The 23,083-nt window shown below is 49.8% G+C and overlaps 1 protein-coding gene across 9 annotated transcripts in view; it reads right to left on the bottom strand.

Annotated features, from left to right (window-relative positions):
- The window catches only part of gria4a (glutamate receptor, ionotropic, AMPA 4a), a 55,066-nt gene that overhangs the window by 2,061 nt on the left and 29,922 nt on the right, over positions 1-23,083 (bottom strand). For 2 of the 9 annotated variants that reach the window (XM_072701210.1, XM_072701206.1), the window contains 11 exons: positions 22,164-22,217; positions 21,430-21,588; positions 20,010-20,177; positions 18,765-18,869; positions 17,165-17,275; positions 13,489-13,695; positions 12,912-13,285; positions 6,417-6,615; positions 4,637-4,884; positions 3,062-3,176; positions 1,361-1,498 (listed from right to left, as the gene is read on the bottom strand). In XM_072701210.1, coding sequence (XP_072557311.1) covers positions 1,361-1,498; positions 3,062-3,176; positions 4,637-4,884; positions 6,417-6,615; positions 12,912-13,285; positions 13,489-13,695; positions 17,165-17,275; positions 18,765-18,869; positions 20,010-20,177; positions 21,430-21,588; positions 22,164-22,217 — 1,878 coding nt within the window. Of the gene's footprint in view, positions 1-1,219; positions 1,499-2,166; positions 2,350-3,061; positions 3,177-4,636; positions 4,885-6,416; positions 6,616-12,911; positions 13,286-13,488; positions 13,696-17,164; positions 17,276-18,764; positions 18,870-20,009; positions 20,178-21,429; positions 21,589-22,163; positions 22,218-23,083 lie in introns of those variants that run through there. The other 7 variants (XR_011983232.1, XM_072701208.1, XM_072701209.1 and 4 more) reach the window with 7 other exon arrangements.

Genomic DNA, 23,083 nt, shown 5'->3' with positions numbered 1-23,083 from the left:
GGCCAGTGACAGAGGGAAAACAGGAGAAAGAAAGTCTAAGTTTCCTTGTATTTCTACCTTTTTCTTTGAAAATACACTGAAACACAGAAGTGCACAGAACACGCATGAGCAAAAATGCATTCTCACGAATGCACGCAAACCGCACACACTCGCATGCACACACACACACACGCATAACTAACAATTAACAAATGAGGATGACAACAAACAGCAAAATGTGAGGAATACAGATTTTAGACATCTGCATTTTCTGATGATACTGGAAATACACGCTTTTTAGCCGTAATGCTGCTGGTTTGTCATAATGGGGGAAGCTGTCACCTCATTAGAGTTTTATAGGTGCTCTTAGGTTTACATCTGCAGGGATTTTTGCAGGGCACAGTAACCCTTTACAGGAATGTCTTGCTGAGTGACTTGGGGAGGACTCCCATACGTCACTACAGATAAAGAATAAACAGATGTCATTGAGTGTCAGTAAAGCACTATGGGTAAATCACAGCAAGCTTCAGACTGTTCTGAGCTTTAGAGAATGTCTCAGCTGTTCTTAAACACAAACACAAAGTTAATTCATGTTTGGTTACCACAAAAGGGACACTTATGCACGTAATTAGTCGGGCCATCTGTTACCCTTACTACAAGCAGCTGTGACCCAGCCACAGTGCCTTATTCACGTTTAATAACACCGTGTGTAGGCCGTGCATACGGTCAGTAAATCAGCCCCATGAAACCAGTCAGCAGCACTCTGATGTTAAGCGTCTGTGTGTGACACTGTACCAGCTTCTGGTTATGCGTCTCTCAGCTAAACTCAAGTCCGACCCAAAAAAAGTTTCTGTTTGACTTCGCTGTCATTATTATTATTAGTTTTATTTTGGTCTTGCATCGCAGCCCATTGGGACGGATGTCGTATATTTGGGGCCGGTGCGTGCCAGCTCGTACCCAATGCAGGTGCCTGTGAGCCAAAGTCCACAGCGGACACAACCACGAGCAGCCAAAGGACAGAACCAAAGCCGCGCCAGCAAGTCTGCCCCCCCGACAGCTCAGGGGAAGGGCAGCTCAGAACGGAAAAGAACGAAGGGAACAGAAAGAGAAACTGAAAATAAAACACAACCTGAAAACGAATCAGAAAACGGAAAACACCGAACATGGAACTTAAAGAGAAGAAGCTGTACGACTCGCAACACAAGACGTAGCTCTATGAATAATGCACCACCCCACTTACTATAGGAGACCCTAAATCCTACCCCTATATCTTAATACTCTCGGTGCCGTATACGTTGTAACCTTCTCTATAAGTGGCTAAGTTCTGGGTGCTCTGGGAGAGATTGCGAGCTGGGCTAAGATTCTGTTCGGTCGATTCCACCTTCATTTTCTTGGCTTCAGCTCTGGACTTGTAACAGAACTCAATGAGGGCCACGAGCATGGCCAGGCCAAGCCCCCCCACCAGGATGTAAAACACCCCGGCCACGTTGCTCAGGCTGAGTGCCTGGGAGCTCTTGTCCTGGCGAGAGACAGGGAGAGAGCCAATCAGGAGGGTCGACAGTGGAGGGCGCGAGACAGACATGAACACAGCACAACAACACTGTGAGTCATTCAGACGTTAACTACGCACTACTGCACAATCTGCCCCTACTTACAGCCTCCTCTCACAGTTTTATTACTATGACAACACACAAAATGGCTACAGCACTTTGACAACAGTTTCAGTGAGAACAGTTTGAGCATAAATGGAATCCTGGTGATACAGCACAGGCCTTTGGTGAGCTATGTAGGAGCCGCTACATCTGCATGTGATCCTCCTGCTCTCTCGCTGCTAGTGATGTCTGGGTAGAGCAAGATAACTTTGCACTCACATTACTGCAGCCTTTGCGAACGGTTTGTTCATTAATCTTGTTAATTTGCACAGCATAGTGACTGTTAGTTAAGCGGGTGATGGTCTGGTGTATTGTCTAGCAGAGTCAGCCTTAACCATCAGGGATGCTAGTGTGTGTCTGCGTGGGGCCTCGTGGCAGGACTTAGACTGTAAGTCACGCGTGTTTACGGGCACACTGGCCCCTCATAAACATACACGTCTGTTAAAACACGCATGCAACTGGAAGTTTCCTGCTCTGACGCCTCTCTAGCCCTGGCGTGTGCTGTGAAGCTCTCTGGCTCCCTCTAGTGGTATAACACTACTAAGTCTTCTTGTGGGAGTCTGTGCGTTTGTAGCAGTGGGTCCCCAGACTGTGGCAACTGACCTTACTTCCAGAGTCCTTTGGTCCACATTCTCCTTTATCGTACCACCATTTGTTTTTCAGCTTGTCTAAGACGCCTGATTCACTGAGTTTCAAAACGGCAAGGTTTACGGGGGTTCTTCACGTGGAAAATAACATAAATAACATCATATGACATGTTATCTTATGTTATTGAGTTAAAACTACACAGAACTGCAGTGCAAAGTGAGCGGATTCGGGCGCCAGCGGGTGACGCGGTGGCTCGAGGCCGAGCCGCGGACGCTCGCATGGGGCCTGCTCCGTCACTTTAAGCAACAGGCGCATACTGCGGTGACCTCGGGCGTGACAAACGGGGGCAGTTACTGTGAACCCAAAGCTATTGGCCACGGCCGCTCTCCCGCAGCACTCCGTGTGGATGGATATGTCAGACGTCACATCCTGAGCTTCCCCGCTGGGGTCCGTGTCCCTTTCTGAGGACACGACGCGGCTGTGACCTCCTCACGGGAAATCAGCTGTCATTCAGTGCCATTAAAGTGAAATACACAGAAATAACGATGGCACAGGTGTGGCAGCGGCTGCTTAAAGCCCTGTCTTATCGCAGACGTGCTTAAGGGTTGAGGCCGGGCAGAGCGAGACAGGCAAGGGGCGAATATTTTTGCTTTGACAGTAACTGCTCTCCCCTTGATGTTTCCATGGTTACGTGGGAGTTCTGAGGGGTGTGACCACATTGGTGTGGGCGTAGCCATATCAATATGGGCGTGGCCATGTCAGGACATGGGTGTGGTCAGGGCAGATGCGCTGGTTGCCCGTCGTCATACTGTTTACCCGCATGTGGTGACATAGAGGCTAACCTTGGAGTCACTTCCTCCGCTGCCACATTCGCCCTTGTCGTACCACCATTTGTTTTTCAATTTGTCCAACAGGCCTTGCTCATTCAGTTTTAAAACTGCCAGGTTAACAGCATTTCTTGAAACGATAAAACATATTTTGTCAGAAGATGAACAAGTCATCGAGGATAAAGAAAGGACAGGAGTGGACAGCTTTGTTAGTGTCACCGCACTCGGGATAAACCTCTCCTGTCCGCAGGTTGCCAGCGGTGACTGACGGCCATGATTCCCCCCAGTCGCTATAGCGGATTACCACCCTGGGATTTTGTGCCTGTGAGCCTTTGCTGAGTGTTTCACCTGCCCCTGCCGGCCAGAATCTGCCCTCGGGAGGGCCAGCGCACGCCTGCTAAGGCAGGTCACTATTGGTGTCTTGCTGTGTTTTCACATGCATGTGTTTGCGTGTATCGGTGCATGTCTGACTGCAGCACCCTGGGTATGATCGCTGGGCCAGATCGTTTGCGTGAGAGAGGTTTATCCAGAGCGAATTGTAAGCAGTGTCAAAAAATTAATCTGCAACAGTAAAAACAATCAAATCATGTATTTTGAGAAAACAGTACAGTCGGGATAATTCTCAGGCTTAATTAAAATAAATTAAAACTGCATAAAACCAGCATTGTTTTGGTGTGTTTGTGTCTTGCTGCCATGTAAACAGCAGCCCTGCCCTTGGCCATGTGATCCCTGCCTGTGTCACTGGCTGTGTGTGACAACAGAGTGACAGGTGACAATAATCACTAACGTCATGGACCCACTGACAGCCCCCTGTCTGGTGCGGCCTGAACCCGCAGCCAGCTGTAACGACGAGCCTAAGAGCAGCCTAAGGTCCAGTCCCCGAGGGTGACAGACTGCCTGTCTCACCGTCACGGGCTGCTGGGCATGACTGAAGCGTGTGAGTGAGTCACTCTAAGCGTGACCATGCTTATGCACAAATGGGCTTCCCCTGCGTGTGCTTGAGCCCAGCTTGTCATTGGTCCACCACGGAGGGCAGGGCATTGGAGGAGGGGGAGGGTCCTGAAGGGTGGTGTGTGGGGAGCTAAAAACTTAAATGGGGAGGATGTTCTTACAGGAATCTGCTACCTGGAGACTGATCCGGCCGCGGTGTTTATCACCACTCAAACCACACATTCGCACGGTGCCCCCTGTTGACCGAGATACATAAAGTCATGGCCGCTGATGGCCTGACCCTGACCCTCGGGGGGGGTTGGGTGGGGCGGGGTGACTGGCGTCAGGCTGGGGCTGCGTATCTGCACGGCGTGAGCGGGTGGCACAAACGCCTGCGTACGGTATGTGCGGGGAGAGAAACGGCAAATAAAATCCTCCTTTAGCGTGATGAACGACCGTGGTTTTACCTGGGGGCCTGAACCTCCTGCAAGAAAAAAGAAGAGAGAGACAGACAAGGCCCACGGCACAGCGCCTGGCGTGCACGTGCGCGCTGGCACGTGCACGCTCGCGGGGAGGCGGGGCCGCAGCAGGAGAGAGGCACATCAGGGTAGGTGGAATACCATAACAACAGGTGAGGCATTGTTACACTATTCCACCCACCTTAACTGTGAGCCCTTGGGGGTGGCGATGCCGTAGCCCTTGGAGTCCAGGTTGCCCCCGACCTTCATGGTGTCGCAGGGCTTGCGCTGCTCTGTGTACTCGTTCATGGTGGACTCCAGCAGGAAGGCGTACTTCCCCTTCGACTTGCGCACCCGAGCCACGCCCTCCGCCGTCGTCTTGGTGAACACCGTGGGCTCCGCCGACTTCATGTAGCTCCACATCTTCTCGTACACTGCTATTTTGGAGCGCTGTGGTGGGGCGGGGGTGGGGTGGGGGGGACACACTGTGTCATCGTGTTGTTAATCAGGATGCGAACAGCGTCCTGCTGCATCTTACTGCTTTGTTTTCATTCAAAATACATAAAATGATGCTCATTATGTAAAAAATAATTAACCATTAATGATCAATCACTCCTTCATAGTAATGCGCTAAAGGTCAGGAGGCTATTTACAAACACTGGCTGTTTGGTTTAGTAAGAGTTTTCACAGGTGATCAGATATGGGGCTGTACTTTTGTTTTTTGTCTTTTGTCTTGACGTAGTTAAAAATGTTCTGGCTCCCCCATCGAGCTTCTCCACGGCGTGATTTAAAACGTCACATTAACATCTCAGTCATGCCTAATTAACGGCGAGCCTGTCTGCACAATGAGGCAGCGTGGGCAGAGGGTGAGGAAGACCAGGGTGGGGTAACTCTCAGCTGGAGGGTGGGGGGTGGACAGTTTTTAACTATATTTGTTTCTGTGGGCATTTCTTTAGGATTTACGTTCATTTATGCTCTACTCCTGCATCCCCTCTGCCCTGCCCTGCGACCCCCCCCTCCTTTGCCCCATAACCCCCCAGAGCAGATTTAACGGTGGAAGGCTCCTTTATGGGGGTGGAGCTAATGTCCGTGCTGACAGCCTGAGAGGCGCTGGTGGCCCCCGGTGAGGAGGGACAGGATGCTTGGCAGAGCGTGACGGACGTTGCCGCGTATGTCAGTCACGTCTATCCCGGCCACCTCCCAGCCCCCCCGAAACAAGCTCCATCTTTCATACACAGCCATGCCGCAATCTGAGACCGCAGATGGAATCATGAGCCGCTAATACCCCCCCTTTCGTTATTAAACTCCCCCCCCCTCGCGCTGCTGACCTCTCTGCCCACTTGAGAGCGGCCCTCACGCCCACATGTACGACCCGGGGTGGCGAGGGGGGGCTGGACCGCACACCGTGTTCCGAGAAGCCGGGATCATTAATTAGAGTGAGGCCCCTTTCCAGAGCCGGGAAAATAAATGGGCTTTCCGGCCCGACGGATCTCCACCAGCACGTCATGCCCAGCTTCTCGCTGCAGATGCCAGCCCATAAAACTCACATTAACCCCACCCTCAGCATTGCGGCTTGGCTGCAAGGATCACGTCACTCACACGGGCATCTTTACCCTGTTTGTGCTTGACTGTATCTGCGTATGTCTTAGCATACATGTGTGTTTCATTATTTTTATGCAATGCATTTGCATGGGGCTCCTAAGGCCCCCTGCTGGCCACAAACTTTCATTACACTAAATATTAAAATGAAACATTCCTTATTTAGGAAACGCTGAAGCAGCATGTTCTGCTAACCAGCTAGCTAGCTCTGATCTGACACCATTTACAACCTATTAGCTTTTGAAATATCTGGCAGGGGGCCTGAAGTGGGGCCCCAGAAATAACAAATTCACCAATGCTGAGGACTCACACAGCGTCAGTGCACCTCTTAGAACCTGAAATTGTATCAGAATCAGCACCCGTCAGAATCGCTGCAGCCTTACCCTGAAGAACTCCTTGGTTGAGCCAGAATCCAGGGTGCCGTAGGCGATCTCCGTCTGCTTGGCCAGGTCCTCTGCGCTCTCGATGGGCGACACCATCCTCTCCACAGTGAGGAAGGCGGCCAGGTTGGCCGTGTAGGAGGAGATGATGATGAGGGTGAAGAACCACCAGACCCCACCAACGATCCGTCCGGAGAGAGACCTAAGTGTGAAAAGTGCTCACTGTCAGTGCGAGGGACCGTGCAGGACTGCTTCACCTATTGGAGCATTGGCTGGGATCGCTGCACTGAGAGAGAATGGTGTAGACACAGTGCACACTTGTGTTGTGCGCGTGTTGTTGCGGTTGCGGAGTATATTTGTGTTTTTTTATCTGTTTTTTTTCAGTTTGATGAGTGCTTATCTGTCCTTGTTACTAAACAGCGCAAGTGTTACCAGCGTTGAGGTGCAGCGGGGTGATATTATCGGTAACGTTAACTAGCATCGGAAAAGGACAGTTGACCCTGAGCTTTGCTCGGTCACCAGTCAGGGTTTTCAACTTTTTTCCCGTTCCGGCAGTGTCCTGCTGTGAGAGGGTTTCTCGTGGTTCTTCCAAACTTCGCTTTATTTTAGCTTTACGTGGTTCAGTAGGAAGTTATTCTCTGGTAAGTAATAGTTAATTTGGTTATTTTAAACGTTTAATTTTAAATGTTTTTATCTCTCTGACCCTATTGGATGATTAAAAAGATCTGATTTAACGTGTTCACTCTGTTTTATTGTACTCGGCACTTTGTTGTATTAACTATAAGTTAATTAAATCATCTAAAAGTTAAATACTCTCAATAAATATACTGGGCTGGGTGTAAGGGACGGGGTCATAGTGAGATTAATTAAGTGAGTTAATTTATGGGGCCAACTCAGTGTTGTGTTTGCCCTTTGGATGCGTCGTCTGCGGGTGATTTTAGCTGGTGGACTCATGGTCAAGGTTCATGACCTTGAGGAGCAACTGACTCTCATCTGACTGATACAACATGGAGTTAGAAGAGATAGTGAATATGCCTTTTAGGGAAATAGTGTATTCGGCACAAGCGAGAAGGGGGGAGAATGAAGAACAGAGAGGTCGAGAGAGCTGGGTGAACGTAGATCATAGATGTAAGAAAGGGCGTACACACTTTACAGAGGCGGCATCACCTGGACTGACTCTCAAACCACTTTCAGGAGCTGGAAGAGACTGGGGAGGCAGGTGGGCCCTTGGGCACTGAGGAGCCCCCTCCCCCCAGGAAGAGGGAGGTTGTGGTAGTGAGGGATTCAATTTTCAGAGGTGTAGACAGTTATGTGTGCACCCGTGATAGAGGGTCCCGTACAGTGTCTTGCTTGCCTGGTGCCCAGGTAGGGAACCTTCCGAATCGAGTGGACAGGCTTTTGGCCCCAGCCGGGGTGGATCCAGTGGTCGTGGTGCATGTTGGCACCAATGACATAGGCAAGGGTAGGAGGGCTGTTCTGCAAGATAAATTTATAGAAGTCGCGGATAAGCTTAGAAGCAGAACATCCACGGTGGTATTTTCTGAAATACTCCCCGTGCCACGTGCAAGTCAGGCTAAGTTAGCTGAGATAAGGAGATTAAACGCGGAGCTAAAAGGGTGGGTTTATGGGGCACTGGAGGACCTTCTGGAACAGGTGGGACCTGTTCAAGCTGGAAAGGTTGCATGTGAACCAGAGGGGAACCAGTGTATTGGGGAGGTGTATGTGTAGAGTAGTTGAGGAGCATTTAAACTAGGGACTGGGGGGAGCAGGGAGGTTAGTTAAGAATATAGGGGGGAACAGATGAAAGCCCCAGTTAATATTAAAAGTGGGCACTGTAGAAGACCTACCCTTTGTGGTCTGTATTTAAATGCTAGGAGTATTAGAAACAAAATTCATGACTTAGAGACTTTTATTTCATTAGATTCTTACGACATTATAGGAATAATAGAAACATGGTTGAGTGACAATGATGGTGAAGAATATAATATGGATGGTTATATGTTGTTCCGTAGAGACCGGATAGGTGAGAAGGGAGGTGGTGTTGCAGTATACGTAAAAGAAAACATGCAGGCAAGTGAGCTCACTGATGATAATAAAAGTACAGAAGCTGTATGGATAAAACTAAAAACTCAAAAGGCCTAATTGTCGGGGTTTCTTATAGAGCACCAAATGTAGCTGCAGAGGAAAGCAGAATGTTATACAATGATATCAGGATTATGACTAATAGAAATGATGTGGTGGTTATGGGTGATTTTGATTTACCTGGGACACAGTCTCTGGCTCTACTGTAAATGGCTATTTCAATATTAGTTTAAATACTAGAACTCGTGGCCATAAGTGGAAATTAGCGGGAGAACATTTTAGACTGAATTTGAGGAAGCACTTCTTTACACAGCGTGTAGTTAGAGTATGGAATAGTCTTCCTGCTAGTGTAGCGGAAGCTAAAACCCTGGGTTCCTTTAAATCAGAGCTAGATAAGATTTTAACAACTATTAGCTATTAGTTGAATTCTCCCCAAACGAGCTTGATGGGCCAATGCCCTCCTCTTTTTTGTAAGTTTCTTATGCGAAAGTGTCTAAGCGGCTCTTACGAAAACATGGGCTCTGTGGTTTACTGACAATGCAAACACACTACCTTTCTTTCACCCACACACTGGAAGCGAGACAAGCAACAACCAGAGGATTCCAATAATTATGCCCTGAAATATGGAATCGGTATCGCAAAATCAGAATTTCTCAGTGCAAATGAACGTGCGTGAAAAGTCTCCCATCAACAGAAATCGAACAAACAACAAGCACAATATCACCATTAGGCTGAATATTAATGCACCTCTAAGCTGATCATACCCAGCCCAGACATGCGCAGCCTGGAGCTGCTCTGTTTTCCCGATGACCCCCTCCCCGGATGGACACCCCCCCCCCACTGTGACGACCTGGCTTGCGGATTCCTCACGGGACTGTTTGATTCATACTTGCCCCCCCCATAGATGGCTATGCTCATTGCCCTCTCCCCACGCACAGCTCAAGCCCCAGACCCACCCCCACACCCCCTTTCTGAGTGCCCTATGTGGCCCCAGCTTCTCTGTCCTCCCTCAGGAGCACCGATCAGAAAGACCAGTGCTACTGTTAAGGGGTCCACCTTCTCAACAGCGGGAAGCCGAGTGGCTGATGTCCACGCTCAGTGTGATGGCTGCCCGTCAAACAGTGTGGGCAGGAAATGATGATGTCATTCTGGGGCTGCTCCTGAACCAGGCAGGGCAGTAGGGTGTCTTCTCTGCTCTGGGTCCTGGGCAATTGATCAAAACCCAGTCAAATTAACGCCTGCAATAAGTCTCCGTGCCCAGAAAGCGTAGCTGAAAGGCATCACATGACAGACCTGCCAGGATCCATGCATCATCTGTGACAACTTTCAGACACCCCCCCACCCCCCCGCCGAAGACCGATGACTCCGTACACCGTGTGACACAGACTGACAGCCTGACGTCCGAGTCTGGTATATGCAACGAAGTGTGGCACTTCCTCATTAAGCAGATGACCAGCCAATGAGAACAGCCGAGAGAGTCTGAGGGAGTTTCCGATTGGCTGCCTACGTTAGTCAGTCCCCGGGCTCTCTCTCATATAAAGTTAGTTCCTGGGTGGTGACATGCTGGTGACACAGATGCGAAAGGGACAGACATATGAGGACATGCTGGCAGGTCACCCTGCGTACGGCCTTTAGCCCCCGCAGCTCCCCGCTTTCTGCGAGATTCCGGAAGATTCCGGTTAAGCCTCTCCTCTCCTGGCTGCCCTAAAACTATGCATACTGGCTATAAGCCGTAATCCCCGAGCCGCACAGGGAAGCTTCATTTCCCAGGAGAGGAGGGGGAACGAGGGATCTGTAGGAGATGGAAGAAAGAGTGATCGAGGGAGGGATGGCGGAGCAGACAGGACCCCCGCCACGCCCCTCTGAGGTCACCTTGGAAACCTGCGTCTGCATCTCCATGCCGCTCCTATTAGCAGATCCAGATGTACCACATTCAAGCCGTGACTCAAACTGGGGCATTTCTGACCCCACCTTTCTCATGCGGCTCTTGATGGGAAACTTCACATCCCAGTGTGTCTCGGAAAGTGCAGCATACTACACTATTCTACATGCTACATGCACTTTTTGGAATGATTCCATCCTCCCTGTTGTTCAGACACACACATTAAATACCGCAGCGTCATCATCTCCCAAGAAACAGTCTCAGAAAAGCTTGTCCCTGATTGCATATTATGCTGATAATGGGCTTCTTAACTCACTAATTAATAAGGCAATTAGAATGCATTTAAATGAGCGTTAAGCAATCAACAGGAAGGTGTATCGTAATTTTTGTGACAGAAGTCATATTGAGGTTGTCAACAGGATGTGAAGGTCATTCTGCCATCTCCACTGAAGCCACACATACGCAGACAGACAGACAGACACACACACACAAACACACACACCTACCTGTATTCATATCTTTGTGAGAGCTATACATTCATTTCTATGGGTAAAACCCTAATCCCGACAATAACAACCTTAACCCCTATCCAGCCCTAACCTTAACCATAAGTAACTGAACAAAATACAAGACTTTTGGCATTTTTCGTTTTTTGATTGCAGTCACAAATTTTCATATAGATGAATTTCCCCTTGTGGGGACCGAAAAAATCTTCCGCACAATATCAAAATAAGTTTTTATCACATTGTGGACACATTGTGTCTGTGACCTCAGACAACTGAAACAGCTCAGTTCATGGTCGAAACCAGGTTACACGGTCTCTACAGTTGGATTACATGCTTTAGCTGAGCAATCGGCTTGGGATTTTCTCAGACAGACTGGGAATGCCTACAAACCGAACCCCCCCCCCCCACCAGCCACAGACACACACACATATGCATGCACACACACACAGACACACACACACACACACGCGCACACACACACACACACACACACACACACACACAGACACACACACACACACACACACACACACACAGGATCAGCATCACCATTCTAATGCCAGCCTGCTGTTTTGCAGTAATCCATTTCCCACCAGGGAGCTTCGAGTCCCTTTTGCGCTGATCAGAAGTCATCCCCCACAATGCACTGCCCTAACTCTTTCCCCCAGATCCATCCCCGGGGGGAATCTTCACCTGGCGTCCCCCTTCCCCTACCCATCACCACGGAGACATATCAATGGCACAAGAGGCACATGAATCATTAATTATTATCCACACTGATATGGTGTTCATGGGCCCCCTGACACAGTAATTAACCTTTGTCTGAAGAAACCTTCTGAAGGTCTCAGGCATTGGCTGAGTTGCTAGTATAGCCACCTTCCGAACATTTGACCTGGGTTCGAATCCTGGCTGACGCAGCCAAATTATGGGGCCCTTGAGACAGACCCTTAATCCCAGTCGTTCCAGGGACTCTCTCGCTTTCTGAATTGCATGTCACTTTGGATAAAAGTTTCTGCTAAATAAATCAGCAGAAATCAAACTGTTGTCCTCGGTCCCCCCCACCTACATGGAGTACAGGAAGATGATGGAGAAAGGTCAGGGTGACCCTGTCATGCATGTGACCTCCAGGGCTCGGAACACACTCACACACGTAGCGAGACGGTGTGCAGGTTACCGTCTGACCGCCTTTCAGCGAGTGTCCACCAGGTGTCCTCAGTGAGCCAGCATTTCATTGCACCCCCCCCTTCCTTCTTGGCTGAAGACCCCACCATTAATTTTTCACCAAAGTGCAATCTGAGCTTATTAATAATATAAGACCTTATTCTTATAAAAACTAAAAATAAGGGCAGGCTTTTCGAGGTACCGCATCACGGATTTATGGAACACGTTCCCGCAAATTCAAGCCCGAGCAGATGAGCTGAGGTGTGACCTCTCCTGCGGGCTGGCATGTCGAGTGCCACCACCACTTTGTCCCCTCATGCATGAATTAACACCCTGCTGCCTGGTTGGGTTTCAGGAATCTGAACCACTAGACTCCTGGACTGAAGTCCTCCTTCTCCTGGTTCTATTCAATGGGCCCGGGTCCAATGTGATGCGGATCCAAAGAAATTGCTGTCATTTAGGTGATGTCATCATTCACATCTGGCACCAACACCATATTATGCTACTACAATACAGGCAGCTCTCGACAAGCACAAGCAATTCGTTCCATAAATCCTCATGTACATTATACTTTCCGTAAGTCGGATTTACCTTCCCATAACATTCAAGACACCTTATAGCAAAAAAACATAAGCGAAAAATATACTAAATATACCAAGAGCACATACTAAATGGAGAAATGAGGTGTAAACGTACATACAGGCATATTTTACCTGTTTGCCTTAGTGCTTCCATAAAAACTGTGTATCTCAGATATTTTTTGCATAAATGCAGATTTAACTGAAATGTTAACTGGACTTTTTGCATGTCAGCAACTGGCTGATGATTACGACACCCGAGGCCGGGAAAAGAAGAGGAGAGCGCCACCTGGGGGAGATGTCGCAGCCCTGCTGCATGAAGGCCCCCAGCGAGAACCAGAGGCTGTTGAAGATGCCGAACTCGTTGGGTGGCTGTTCGCCGGGCTGACCGTCGCTGTCCTCCTCAGGCTCCTCCGTGTGCCACTCGTAGGGGCTGAAGCGGCTCACCAGGAACAGCACCACGCTGACGCCGATGTAGGCGAAGACGATGCACATCCAGATCTCGTAGGCCAGTGGATCCAGGAAGGAGAACACGCCCGGCTTGGACTTCTGCGGCTTCTTGATCATGATGGAGATGCCCAGACTCATGAAGGGTTTGGAGAAGTCGATGACCTCCTCCCTCACCAGGGTGATGGTCAGGGGGGCCACAGCAATCTCTGCTTTCTGGACACCCGGTTGAGTTGGGGGGGGGGGGGAGGTGGATAACAGAAGAATATGTCTTAAAGTTCACAAAGTGCTTACACGGCCTTTCCTTCCCTAATTATTCAGCAGGTTCAGACAGATTCACAGAGAGACCACCTCGTCCCCTTCCCCCAGCAGCAGCCTCTCTCTCCCCCCGCAGAATCGCCGGCCCGTTCCCGCCTTACCCCGTACACCAGCTCGCCAACCATGCCGTTCCAGATTTTGGTCTCGGGGTCTCGGGCGCCGTACTTGCCGTCCGGCACGATGGAGATCTGGTACTTGATGCCAATGTGTTTGGCGATCTCGGAGGCCAGGTCCACGCAGTAGCCCTCGTACTGGTCGTTGCCCTCAAACATCTCCCAGTTCTTCTTCAGCATCACGTATGGGCCCTCCTGCAGGGATGGGGGCGGGCTGTGAGCCCCTCACCTCTGCAGCCCCCCCAGGCTCAACCCCCCCCCCCCCACTATTCCACAGGGCATCACAGATGGACAGCAGAGATAATGCCTGTTTGATTTAAAAGCTGAATGCATTTGGACTTTAAAAAAGACACACCAGCCATTTCACTATTTCCGAGATATCTGTCCCCATAGTCTTGCATAATGTAACAATGCAAATAACCGAGTTTGGGGTTAAGAGAAACATGAGGGGGCCGTCCTCATCAACCAGAGACTCCTCTGAGAGCTCCCTCCATGTCTGCCTGTTTGCCGTTATAATGGCATCACAAATCATGACGCAGAAATATAAAGTATGGCAAGGAGCGGCCTAAAAGCTATGGCACTATATCGCTCAGTGATGATGTCCAACACTGATGGATGGAGGTATGGTGGGGGTATGGTGAGGGAATGGAGAGGGCATGACTGGGGCATGGAGGGGGCATGAGGGGGGATTGACTGGGGCATAAAGGGGAAATAACAGGGGCATGACCGGGGCATGGAGGGGGCATGACGGGAAAATACAGGGGTATGATGGGAGAATAGTGGGGAATGACTGGGATATGATGGGGGAATGACGGGGAAATGACAGGGGTATGATGGGAGAATGGTGGGGAATGACTGGGACATGATGGGGGAATGATGGGGGAATAAGGGGCGTGATGGGGGAATGGTGGGGAATGATGAGGGAATGACAGGTGAATGACTGGGGTATGATGGGGGAATAGGGGCGTGATGAGGGAATGGAGGTGAATGACTGGGGTATGATGGGGGAATAGGGGGCGTGATGAGGGAATGACAGGTGAATGACTGAGGCATGATGGGGGAATAGGGGGCGTGATGAGGGAATGACAGGTGAATGACTGAGGCATGATGGGGGAATAGGGGGCGTGATGAGGGAATGACAGGTGAATGACTGAGGCATGATGGGGGAATAGGGGGCGTGATGAGGGAATGAAGGGTGAATGACTGAGGCATGATGAGGGAATAGGGGGCGTGATGAGGGAATGACAGGTGAATGACTGAGGCATGATGGGGGAATAGGGGCCGTGATGAGGGAATGACAGGTGAATGACTGAGGCATGATGGGGGAATAGGGGGCGTGATGAGGGAATGACAGGTGAATGACAGGCATGATGGGGGAATAGGGGCCGTGATGAGGGAATAACAGGTGAATGACTGAGGCATGATGGGGGAATAGGGGGCGTGATGAGGGAATGAAAGGTGAATGACTGAGGCATGATGGGAGAATAGGGGGCGTGATGAGGGAATGACAGGTGAATGACTGAGGCATGATGGGGGAATAGGGGCCGTGATGAGGGAATGACAGGTGAATGACTGAGGCATGATGGGGGAATAGGGGGCGTGATGAGGGAATGACAAGCCCTGCTGAGGAGAGGAGCTGCAGGCTTGTCAGGGAGCGCCAGGCGGGGAGAACGTGGCCAGAATGTCCCTCAGAGGAGCACGACGCCATTAAAGGACACGTAAGAGACACAGCACAAGCCTGCATGGCTAGAGGCCACCAGGTGAGGCAGCCTAAAGAGAAGCTTCCTCGGGAAACACAGGATGATTCGCTGCACGTTTGGGTGAACAGGGAACCCACAGGGAATTCTGGGAAGTGTGGCATGCAGACTGTCCCATGGGAGTTGCATATGAACTTAGGGTGGCTCGCTGACATTTGGACCATTTAATTGAGTAAAGGCGTGCTTGGTCTCGGTGAAGTGTGTGTCCACTGACACTGTCTCGTGGGGGGGGGGGGGGGGATTATTGACCGGCGCCGAGTGGCCCTGGGGCGTTACTCCAGTGATCCCCGGACCGCTCCTCTGAGTAGGAACGCGTGCTAATGACACTAATTAAGTGGCAGGTCAGAAGCAGCCATGCATCACGTCACTCCTGGGGCTCCCGAGCGAGCGGCGTCAGTGCCCAGCGGAGCGGTCCAGGGAACTGCACATCTCACCCGGAGGGTGTGGGTTCAGGTCCTGGGAGATTGTGATTGTGTAACTCCAAGGAGATACACTGAAGGAGTAAAGAGTAAGGGTACAACAGCAAGACCCTCAGGGATTGGAACAGCCACCCTGACAGGGCATGTGACCTTAATCTGCTGGGCACCTGCTGCCCAAACCCAGAGATTTGTAAGCTGTTGGCAGGGAGCTGCCTATTGGTCAGTCTGACACCCCTCCCCCCAGGGTTCTTCTAGGTTCCCTTGGCACGATCAAAGAAAACAGGATGACAGGTTCAGAACACTGACTCCTGGTCGGGCCCCCTCGTCACGCATGGCCTGGAAGCTTCCGGCAAAGTCCGTGCAGTTAAATGGGTTTGCCGAAGCCAATGTTCGGTGATTCAGAGACGCTCGGGCGACTTGAACAGGAGAGGGAGAACAACATCGTTTTCTTATTTTGAGAAAGTTACGATTTTTATTTAGGGCAGAGTGAGTGAAACTGATATCATTCAGCCTGTTCGAGGACAATTTTTTACAGTGGAGCACAATATTCATGACTCAATTTAAGAGTGTGGCAACGGGAAATAAATTTCCCACTCTCTTTTTTTTAACGATGTGTGTCAGAAGCTAAGCTACTGGGAAGCTCATCCACAGGTTAGGCTAATAAAGACTTGATGATGTCGCCCTGCTTCAAGGTAGCAGAAAGGTCAGGCTAGGACAACGACAGCTTAAACAGAAAAATGAATAACATACAAACTATAAACACTGCTGAACGACAGGCTGCACAATCAGAACACGGGACCAATTAATAAAAGACAACAAAAGAACACAAACTACTTCTCCTTCGCAAGGCGCACAGACAGGGAAGCATCTAAAAGTTCACGTAGGGTATCTGCCTGCAGAGGAAATGTCTGAGATTTAAAAATACAGCCAGTGGTGGATCTTGGAAAAAGAGCATCAGTTAACTGTCAGGGGAAAAGGCTCCGGAACTGGTTTCCACAGTGACAGCGGTTATAAGACCCACACAGCCGCGCAGCTACACACCCACACTGCCTGGTTTAGCCTGGAAGAGTCTGAGGACGCTCACATTAGGAGGTCATCATGCAGGTACAGCGCAGGAAACCAGGGACGGGTCCCATGCTTGTGGGGCCCCGCTCAAAAAAATCACTTCGGGGCCCCCCTTCAGATTTACAAAAACGACATAAACAGCTAGTAGCAGAACACGCTGCTTCAGCATCTCCTAAATAAGGAACTTATTTAATATTTAGTGTAGTGACTGTTTATGGCCAACAGGGGGCCCATCCAAATACTGCCGGTATCCACACTTCATGTGGCCCCTGTTTAAAATTTAAACGACACGATCGTTCACTTCTCTCCATTGACTCACATGCCTGCCTGCATACTTCTGTCCAGACGACGTCAAAGGTGAACCGCGACTAGGGCTGCCTGGTGGGGGAGGCCAGGTAGGGCTGGGGTCCCACAATGCCTTACCATTATGGTCGTCACCACAACCGTCCTGTTCTCCAGTATCGAGCTGTCGTTGCCGAACAGAATTTCACTCTGGATCAGGACCAGCTTGTCGATGTCATTCCAGTAGCCGATCTGGAGGGAGGTGGGGGGTCAGGTTAGCAGCCAGTCAGTGAAAGGCGGGACTCTGCTGGTGCTTTGAAGCATAGAGGTGCGTGTGTCAGTGGGGGGCGCTATGGTGCGGCTATCACTGTAGGTGCCTTTGCCACTGAGCCCCCGTAGCACTAAAAACTAAAGAAATAGGTGAAGGAGGGGAACTGTGAGGTGCATGTGGCTTGTATAGGGCAATTTTAGGATTTTTAAAAGGGGGGGGCATCTAAGAGGGGCAATAATTCATACAGAAGGGCCAACCTTATTATTAGCCAATGATATATTTGGAATAAGTAATTGACGGGGGAGGAGCCAATGAGCTTTCAGCTGGGGTCAGCACCGCTGTGGCCCCGCCCCTATATACACCCCTGAGCGGGGTCCTTAAAGATGTGCCCCCAAAGATGTGCCCGATGACTTACTCACTGAAGCCGCTGCCTCTCTCGCCCGCCGAATCGCGCAGCCCTTAACAGCGGCATTAACACTCGCGTTTGGCCACGGCAGATAAGAGCGCAGCGACTGCTTCCCGGGGGACACTAATCAGACACTTTCAGATGCTGCAGCAGGAACCGTGGCCAAAAGAGCCACTGCTCCCTGTACCGCTGCAGACGGACCTCAGCATTTCCATCCTCCCCCGTAAAGTGCTGAAAGGTCAAACTGCCGAGTCCTTAAAGGAGCTCATTAATATGTAAGGTCCGGGTCCCACACCCTGGCTGCAGAATGCGGCTCTCATTGTAATTCCTCAGATGAATAAAATAACTGCAGCGACGGAGCTTAGCTGCAGCAGCAGCTGTGGCATAATGAGTCCTTAACTACTCTGCCACCTGCTGACCTATTTTATGTGAGAGTGACATCTGCGGTGCTGCTGATGCGACTGTGCTTATAGGCCTCTGCTGTTTGTGTATGCATGCTGCATGCCCACGCTGACTGGGGGGGAGGGCAGGGGGAGAGTAAAGGCTCCCCAGCTCTGCCATCTCTCGTGGAAGGGGACTGACAGGAATGACAAACTGTCACACATCAAGGGCGAGCGGCCCTGTCCTTCAGCGGCGGCACTGATGAGCCGCGTGGCCACAGCATGAACCTAAACACGCGATGAGATCCGGGGCTGCTCTGAAGGTCCAGCGTGCAGCTGGAATCGAATCCCAAGGACACGAATCATGACTGAAATTGTGCTCATTAGCTAAACGTCCAAACATTTATATTTTAGTTATATTACTATATTAGTACTTTTTTAACAAGGTTCAGGGCCTAGCTGAAAGGCCCAACATGACATCACTCTGCCAGTCTATGGGATTAGAACCAGCAACCTTCCAATCACAGGCACACTCAGCCACACCATCACAGTCAAAATTTTATTGGACAGAAGCGGAGCTTGAGTGGGGGGGGGGGGGGGGGGTAGGTGTGCCATTCGTAAATGTGATACTGGGGTCTCCCTTTGAAATGTGTCTCTCAAGCCCCGCACACCACGCCCACTCACCCTGCGGGGGCCGTTGCTCCGGAGCTCGAACACGTCCATGGTGTAGTTGACTCTGCGCCCATAGTGGTCAAACTGCACATTCCCAGTCAGGCCCTGGATCCTCACCTTCACAGCAACCACAAGAGAGCCCTCAGCGACACTGTCACTTACAGAACCACTTTGGACTGTCTTATTTACATTTTTATTCACTTAACAGACACTTTTATCCAAAGCGACATACTTTAAAGAAAGCTGGTGGGGGCTAAGTACCTTGCTTAGGGACCCAGTGCCAACTCTGGGATTTGAACTGGCAACCTTCCGATCACAGTCCTAACACACACCCCCCATCTAGCCTGGTCTAACTGGGCTATCACAGCGCCACCTGTCTGACCTGAATCACACCCCATTCCCCCACCTCTACAGCTAGAACCTCCTCCTATATTACAATTCACCCAGCCATATTTCCTCTCTGCGATTTAACTTAATAAATAATTATCTTATATATCTATAATTTAGCCATATTTTCTGTTTCAGCCGTTTCTTTATATTTCATAATTATTCCATAAATATGTACCTCTGCAGTTCCTAGTTAAATGACCAAGGATGACATCACTGGTACGCAAATATGCATCTACCTTAAAAGCGATACGTGAGCCGATTGATTGCCGTAACAACATAAATGTAATTACCATGCATTTTAACCTTTATACTGCAAATGAAGTACAAATTAGCATATAAAGGTTAAAATGCAAGGTAACTCCCTGTTATATCAGAACAAATGCACATAAAATGCGGAAACACGGAAGGTGAATGTGTACTTGCATACAACTTATGCACATTCCTGTATGTCTCTCTTTTTTCTTTTACTTTTGTCCTGTCCGGCAGCCTTAGCAAGCAGAATCTATGTATCTGTGTATCTGTGTATCTATGTATCTATGTATCTGTGTATCTATGTATCTATGTATCTGTGTATCTATGTATCTGTGTATCTGTGTATCTATGTATCTATGTATCTATGTATCTATGTATCTATGTATCTGTGTATCTGTGTATCTATGTATCTATGTATCTGTGTATCTATGTATCTGTGTATCTGTCTTCCTGTCACATGTCCGATGTTACGGACTGGATGGTGTGAGGAAGAGTTCCTATGTACTGATGTGCAAAATGAAGAATCTTGTTCTTTGAATCAGTGGGTAGTGCCTGAACCTGCTCTGCTCCATGTCGACAGGCTCCCCTCCCCTCCTCTTACCCCCTGCTGCCCACCTGCTTTAGCGTACGCTCCATGTCGATGCCCTGGTTCCAGGGAGCCGCCGGATTGGCCAGACAGTCTCCGGCGTTCCCGCGCCGAGAGATGTCGATCTTCTGCCGCCGCAGGTTCCGGAAAGCCTCGGCCATCACCAGCACGCCGTCATAGGTCAGTGCCGAGGTGTACTGAGGAAGAGGAGGAAGATGTCCCTCGCGAGAATCCCATTAAATACCATGAGAAGGTGACTTACGAGTGAAGAAACGCTGTACACAGGTGATGCTCACTAATGAATCATAACCACTGAAAATACTGTCAGCATGCTTGTCTCCTCCCTGTCATTGTCATGATATTGTCATGAGCACAAGAGCTGCTTCATGCTTAGCTGCAGGTCTATGGAGGTTGCTTAATAAATTCACATAATTTCATTTGGGAAACATTGATAACCCTTTAAGGAGAATTAGGCCTCATAAAAGGAGCTGTTAACTGTCCCCGGTGCCTGGACGAGACAGAGCTCCAGCAACTCCACCTCTAAACAGGGATAATTGCTGTTTAATACGCAGTGGACCATATTAACACAGAGTGTACACGGAACCCAGAATCCCCCTCCGGATCAATGGGAACCGCAAGAGGCCGGGCGGTGTCGATGCGGGGGAGGGCAGCCAATCAGAGCCGTGACAACGAGATTATTATTCAGAGGATGGTGTTTGGGGGAGGATCGATGGCGGTGCATTGAGGCAGGCTTGCTGATGTAGGCTTGTCCCCATCCTCTCTGCAGGATGCACTGGGAGAGGGCTGGGGCGGGGAGTGGGGGAGGGGCTGGGGGGGTAACTCCCACACTGAGGGGCAGTCTTAGAGCAATCTTAGAGATAGAGGTCATCTTACAATAAGGCTGTTAAATCAGCTCTTAATGGCCTCTTTTAACACCATTATCTTAAAATAGACTAAACAACACCTTTGAGTGCTACCAGTTCATGTATATACACATGCACTGCTGTAGACACAAACATGTAAACAGGAATCTGTAAACACACACATCTCTTCCTGCCTACCCAAGGGTGATTCTATAATTTGACCCGTAGGGGGAGGCTCAGCCCCCACATAGGACTGGCACTTTCAATCTGAAGAAATACGGGAAAAAAATTTTTTCGTAGGGGCTGAGATAAAAAAAATAGAGTGGCTAACGTCTCCCTAACTGGGGTCTAGACTTGTCTATGTGCCCACCTGTTCTCCACACAAAGCTCACTTCCTTCTCTGGAGGTGGGATTCAACCCTGTCATTTCATCACACGGCATAAGTGTGTCTGTAGCTCTGATCAACAATCCCTAGAAGTCATATCAGAGGTGAAGCATCAGGAATCAGCAATCTCTGGCCAAAGAGGATTATGGGTACAGTGGCTCAAAGTGACAACCTGTTGCAAAGAAGGGTGTGGCCACTTACCTTGGGCGGGCTCTCGGAGCCAGGATACTCCCTCTGGTCAAGTTTATTCCAGCGCTGCATGAGCTTGATGACCTTGGGCGTGCCGAAGTTGACGAGCTGGAAGCCCGTCACGTTGGCCCCGCCGTGCATGAAGCGCTCCAGAGAGTTGTCCTTGAAGCCCTGGGGGCGGAGTTGGAACACAAGTAAGTAAATGCATCAGCGTCGGATTCACCAAAACATCAGAAACAGAGACACACCGGACTCCTTTGAGCTTGCTATGTCCCTTAGAGCCTAATGTTACAACCTAATTGCCTACCGCAACGACAAATTCATTTTCTTCCACGCTTAAATTTTGCTGCAAATGACGTCCCTACTCAAAGTGGTCCGATTCACCCCCTCGTGATGGAGAGCAGACTCGGCCGTCCCCAGCGGCCTTGACAGCACCTCTGGGGAGCAGTAATCACATCACCGTGACAGGAGATATGTTCCTGCCTCAGCCTCTCCCAGCATCACCTGTGAATGGATTAGCAGCGATTCCCCACGCTGTCTCCTCGCTGATAATCTGAAACTAATCGACCGAACAATGTGCTCCAAATAAGTCCTGGAGGTGCAGGACCCTCTACCAAATCCTCACAAGCTCATCAGGCTTTATTTACCTGCGGATGATCCTGCCCCAGGAAGGAGGGGAAGGATGATGACACTCAAGCCACACTGGATGCAAGCACAACTAAATAACCAATAAGAGTGCCTCTTACCAAATTTGCCATGATGTAATGGTAACCCTTGACATGTTTTCCAACGCTGACAATCTAGAAGGGGACAGTGGGGGGTAGGGGGAGGGGTAAATCGGACGAGGATAGATTAGTGTCACTTAATTGTTTCTTATACTTGTCAACACGAGAATTACGGCGGGCGGCTCTTGGGCAATGGAGGTGCATGCGACATGGAGCAATATCTTCGTGTGCGATTAATTAAGCGGCAGGGAAATTAACAGCCAGTAATCAGGGCTGTGTGAGGACACATGGAGGCTGGAGAGAGAGAAGAGGGCGGCCGTAATGTTCATAAAGATTATTTTATGACCTGTCTCCATTATAATTAATAATCAATAAGGATATTGCAATAATAAGTATGTCCATTGAGGGTGCATAACAAAACTGGGGGCTGTTTTATTGAGCTGTCAGACATCCCCCACCCAACTCACAACTCTCTCAGGCGTGAACATTGCCTGGTGACCCTGTTTATACTGGATGCTGGGTGGCACTAAGATTTTGGCAAGCTAAGCTGGTGGAACGTGGCAGCAAAGAGAGGAAGAGTGGCCACCAAATTGGGGAACTGAGGAGGAGGAACGGAGCTAGGGAAGGGAATCGTGCCCAGGGGGTCATATACCGGCCCCTCTTGTGTGCTCCTCATGACTGCTTGGTCATGGTCAGATCAGTGTGATGCAAACAAGCCACAGATCAGCTTCTGAGCAAAGCCTTTGGTCCGAAACTAGGATCCTTGGAGATTACGGACACCCAGAGTCCATGAACAGCCTGTGGATTCGAGCGGAACCGTGCTGCTGGACGGTGAAGTGAAATGCGAGATAAATGAGATATAAACAAGAGGAGAGGAGTGGAGAAACTCGCAGAGACTCGGATATTTCATTTTAAACACACAGAGGGGGGCAGCTATCGAT

Source organism: Paramormyrops kingsleyae, chromosome 17 (assembly GCF_048594095.1).
Source record: "Paramormyrops kingsleyae isolate MSU_618 chromosome 17, PKINGS_0.4, whole genome shotgun sequence".
Lineage (NCBI taxonomy): Eukaryota > Metazoa > Chordata > Actinopteri > Osteoglossiformes > Mormyridae > Paramormyrops > Paramormyrops kingsleyae.
Note: the sequence above shows the minus strand (reverse complement) of the source record. Positions and strands in the feature narration are given on the sequence as shown.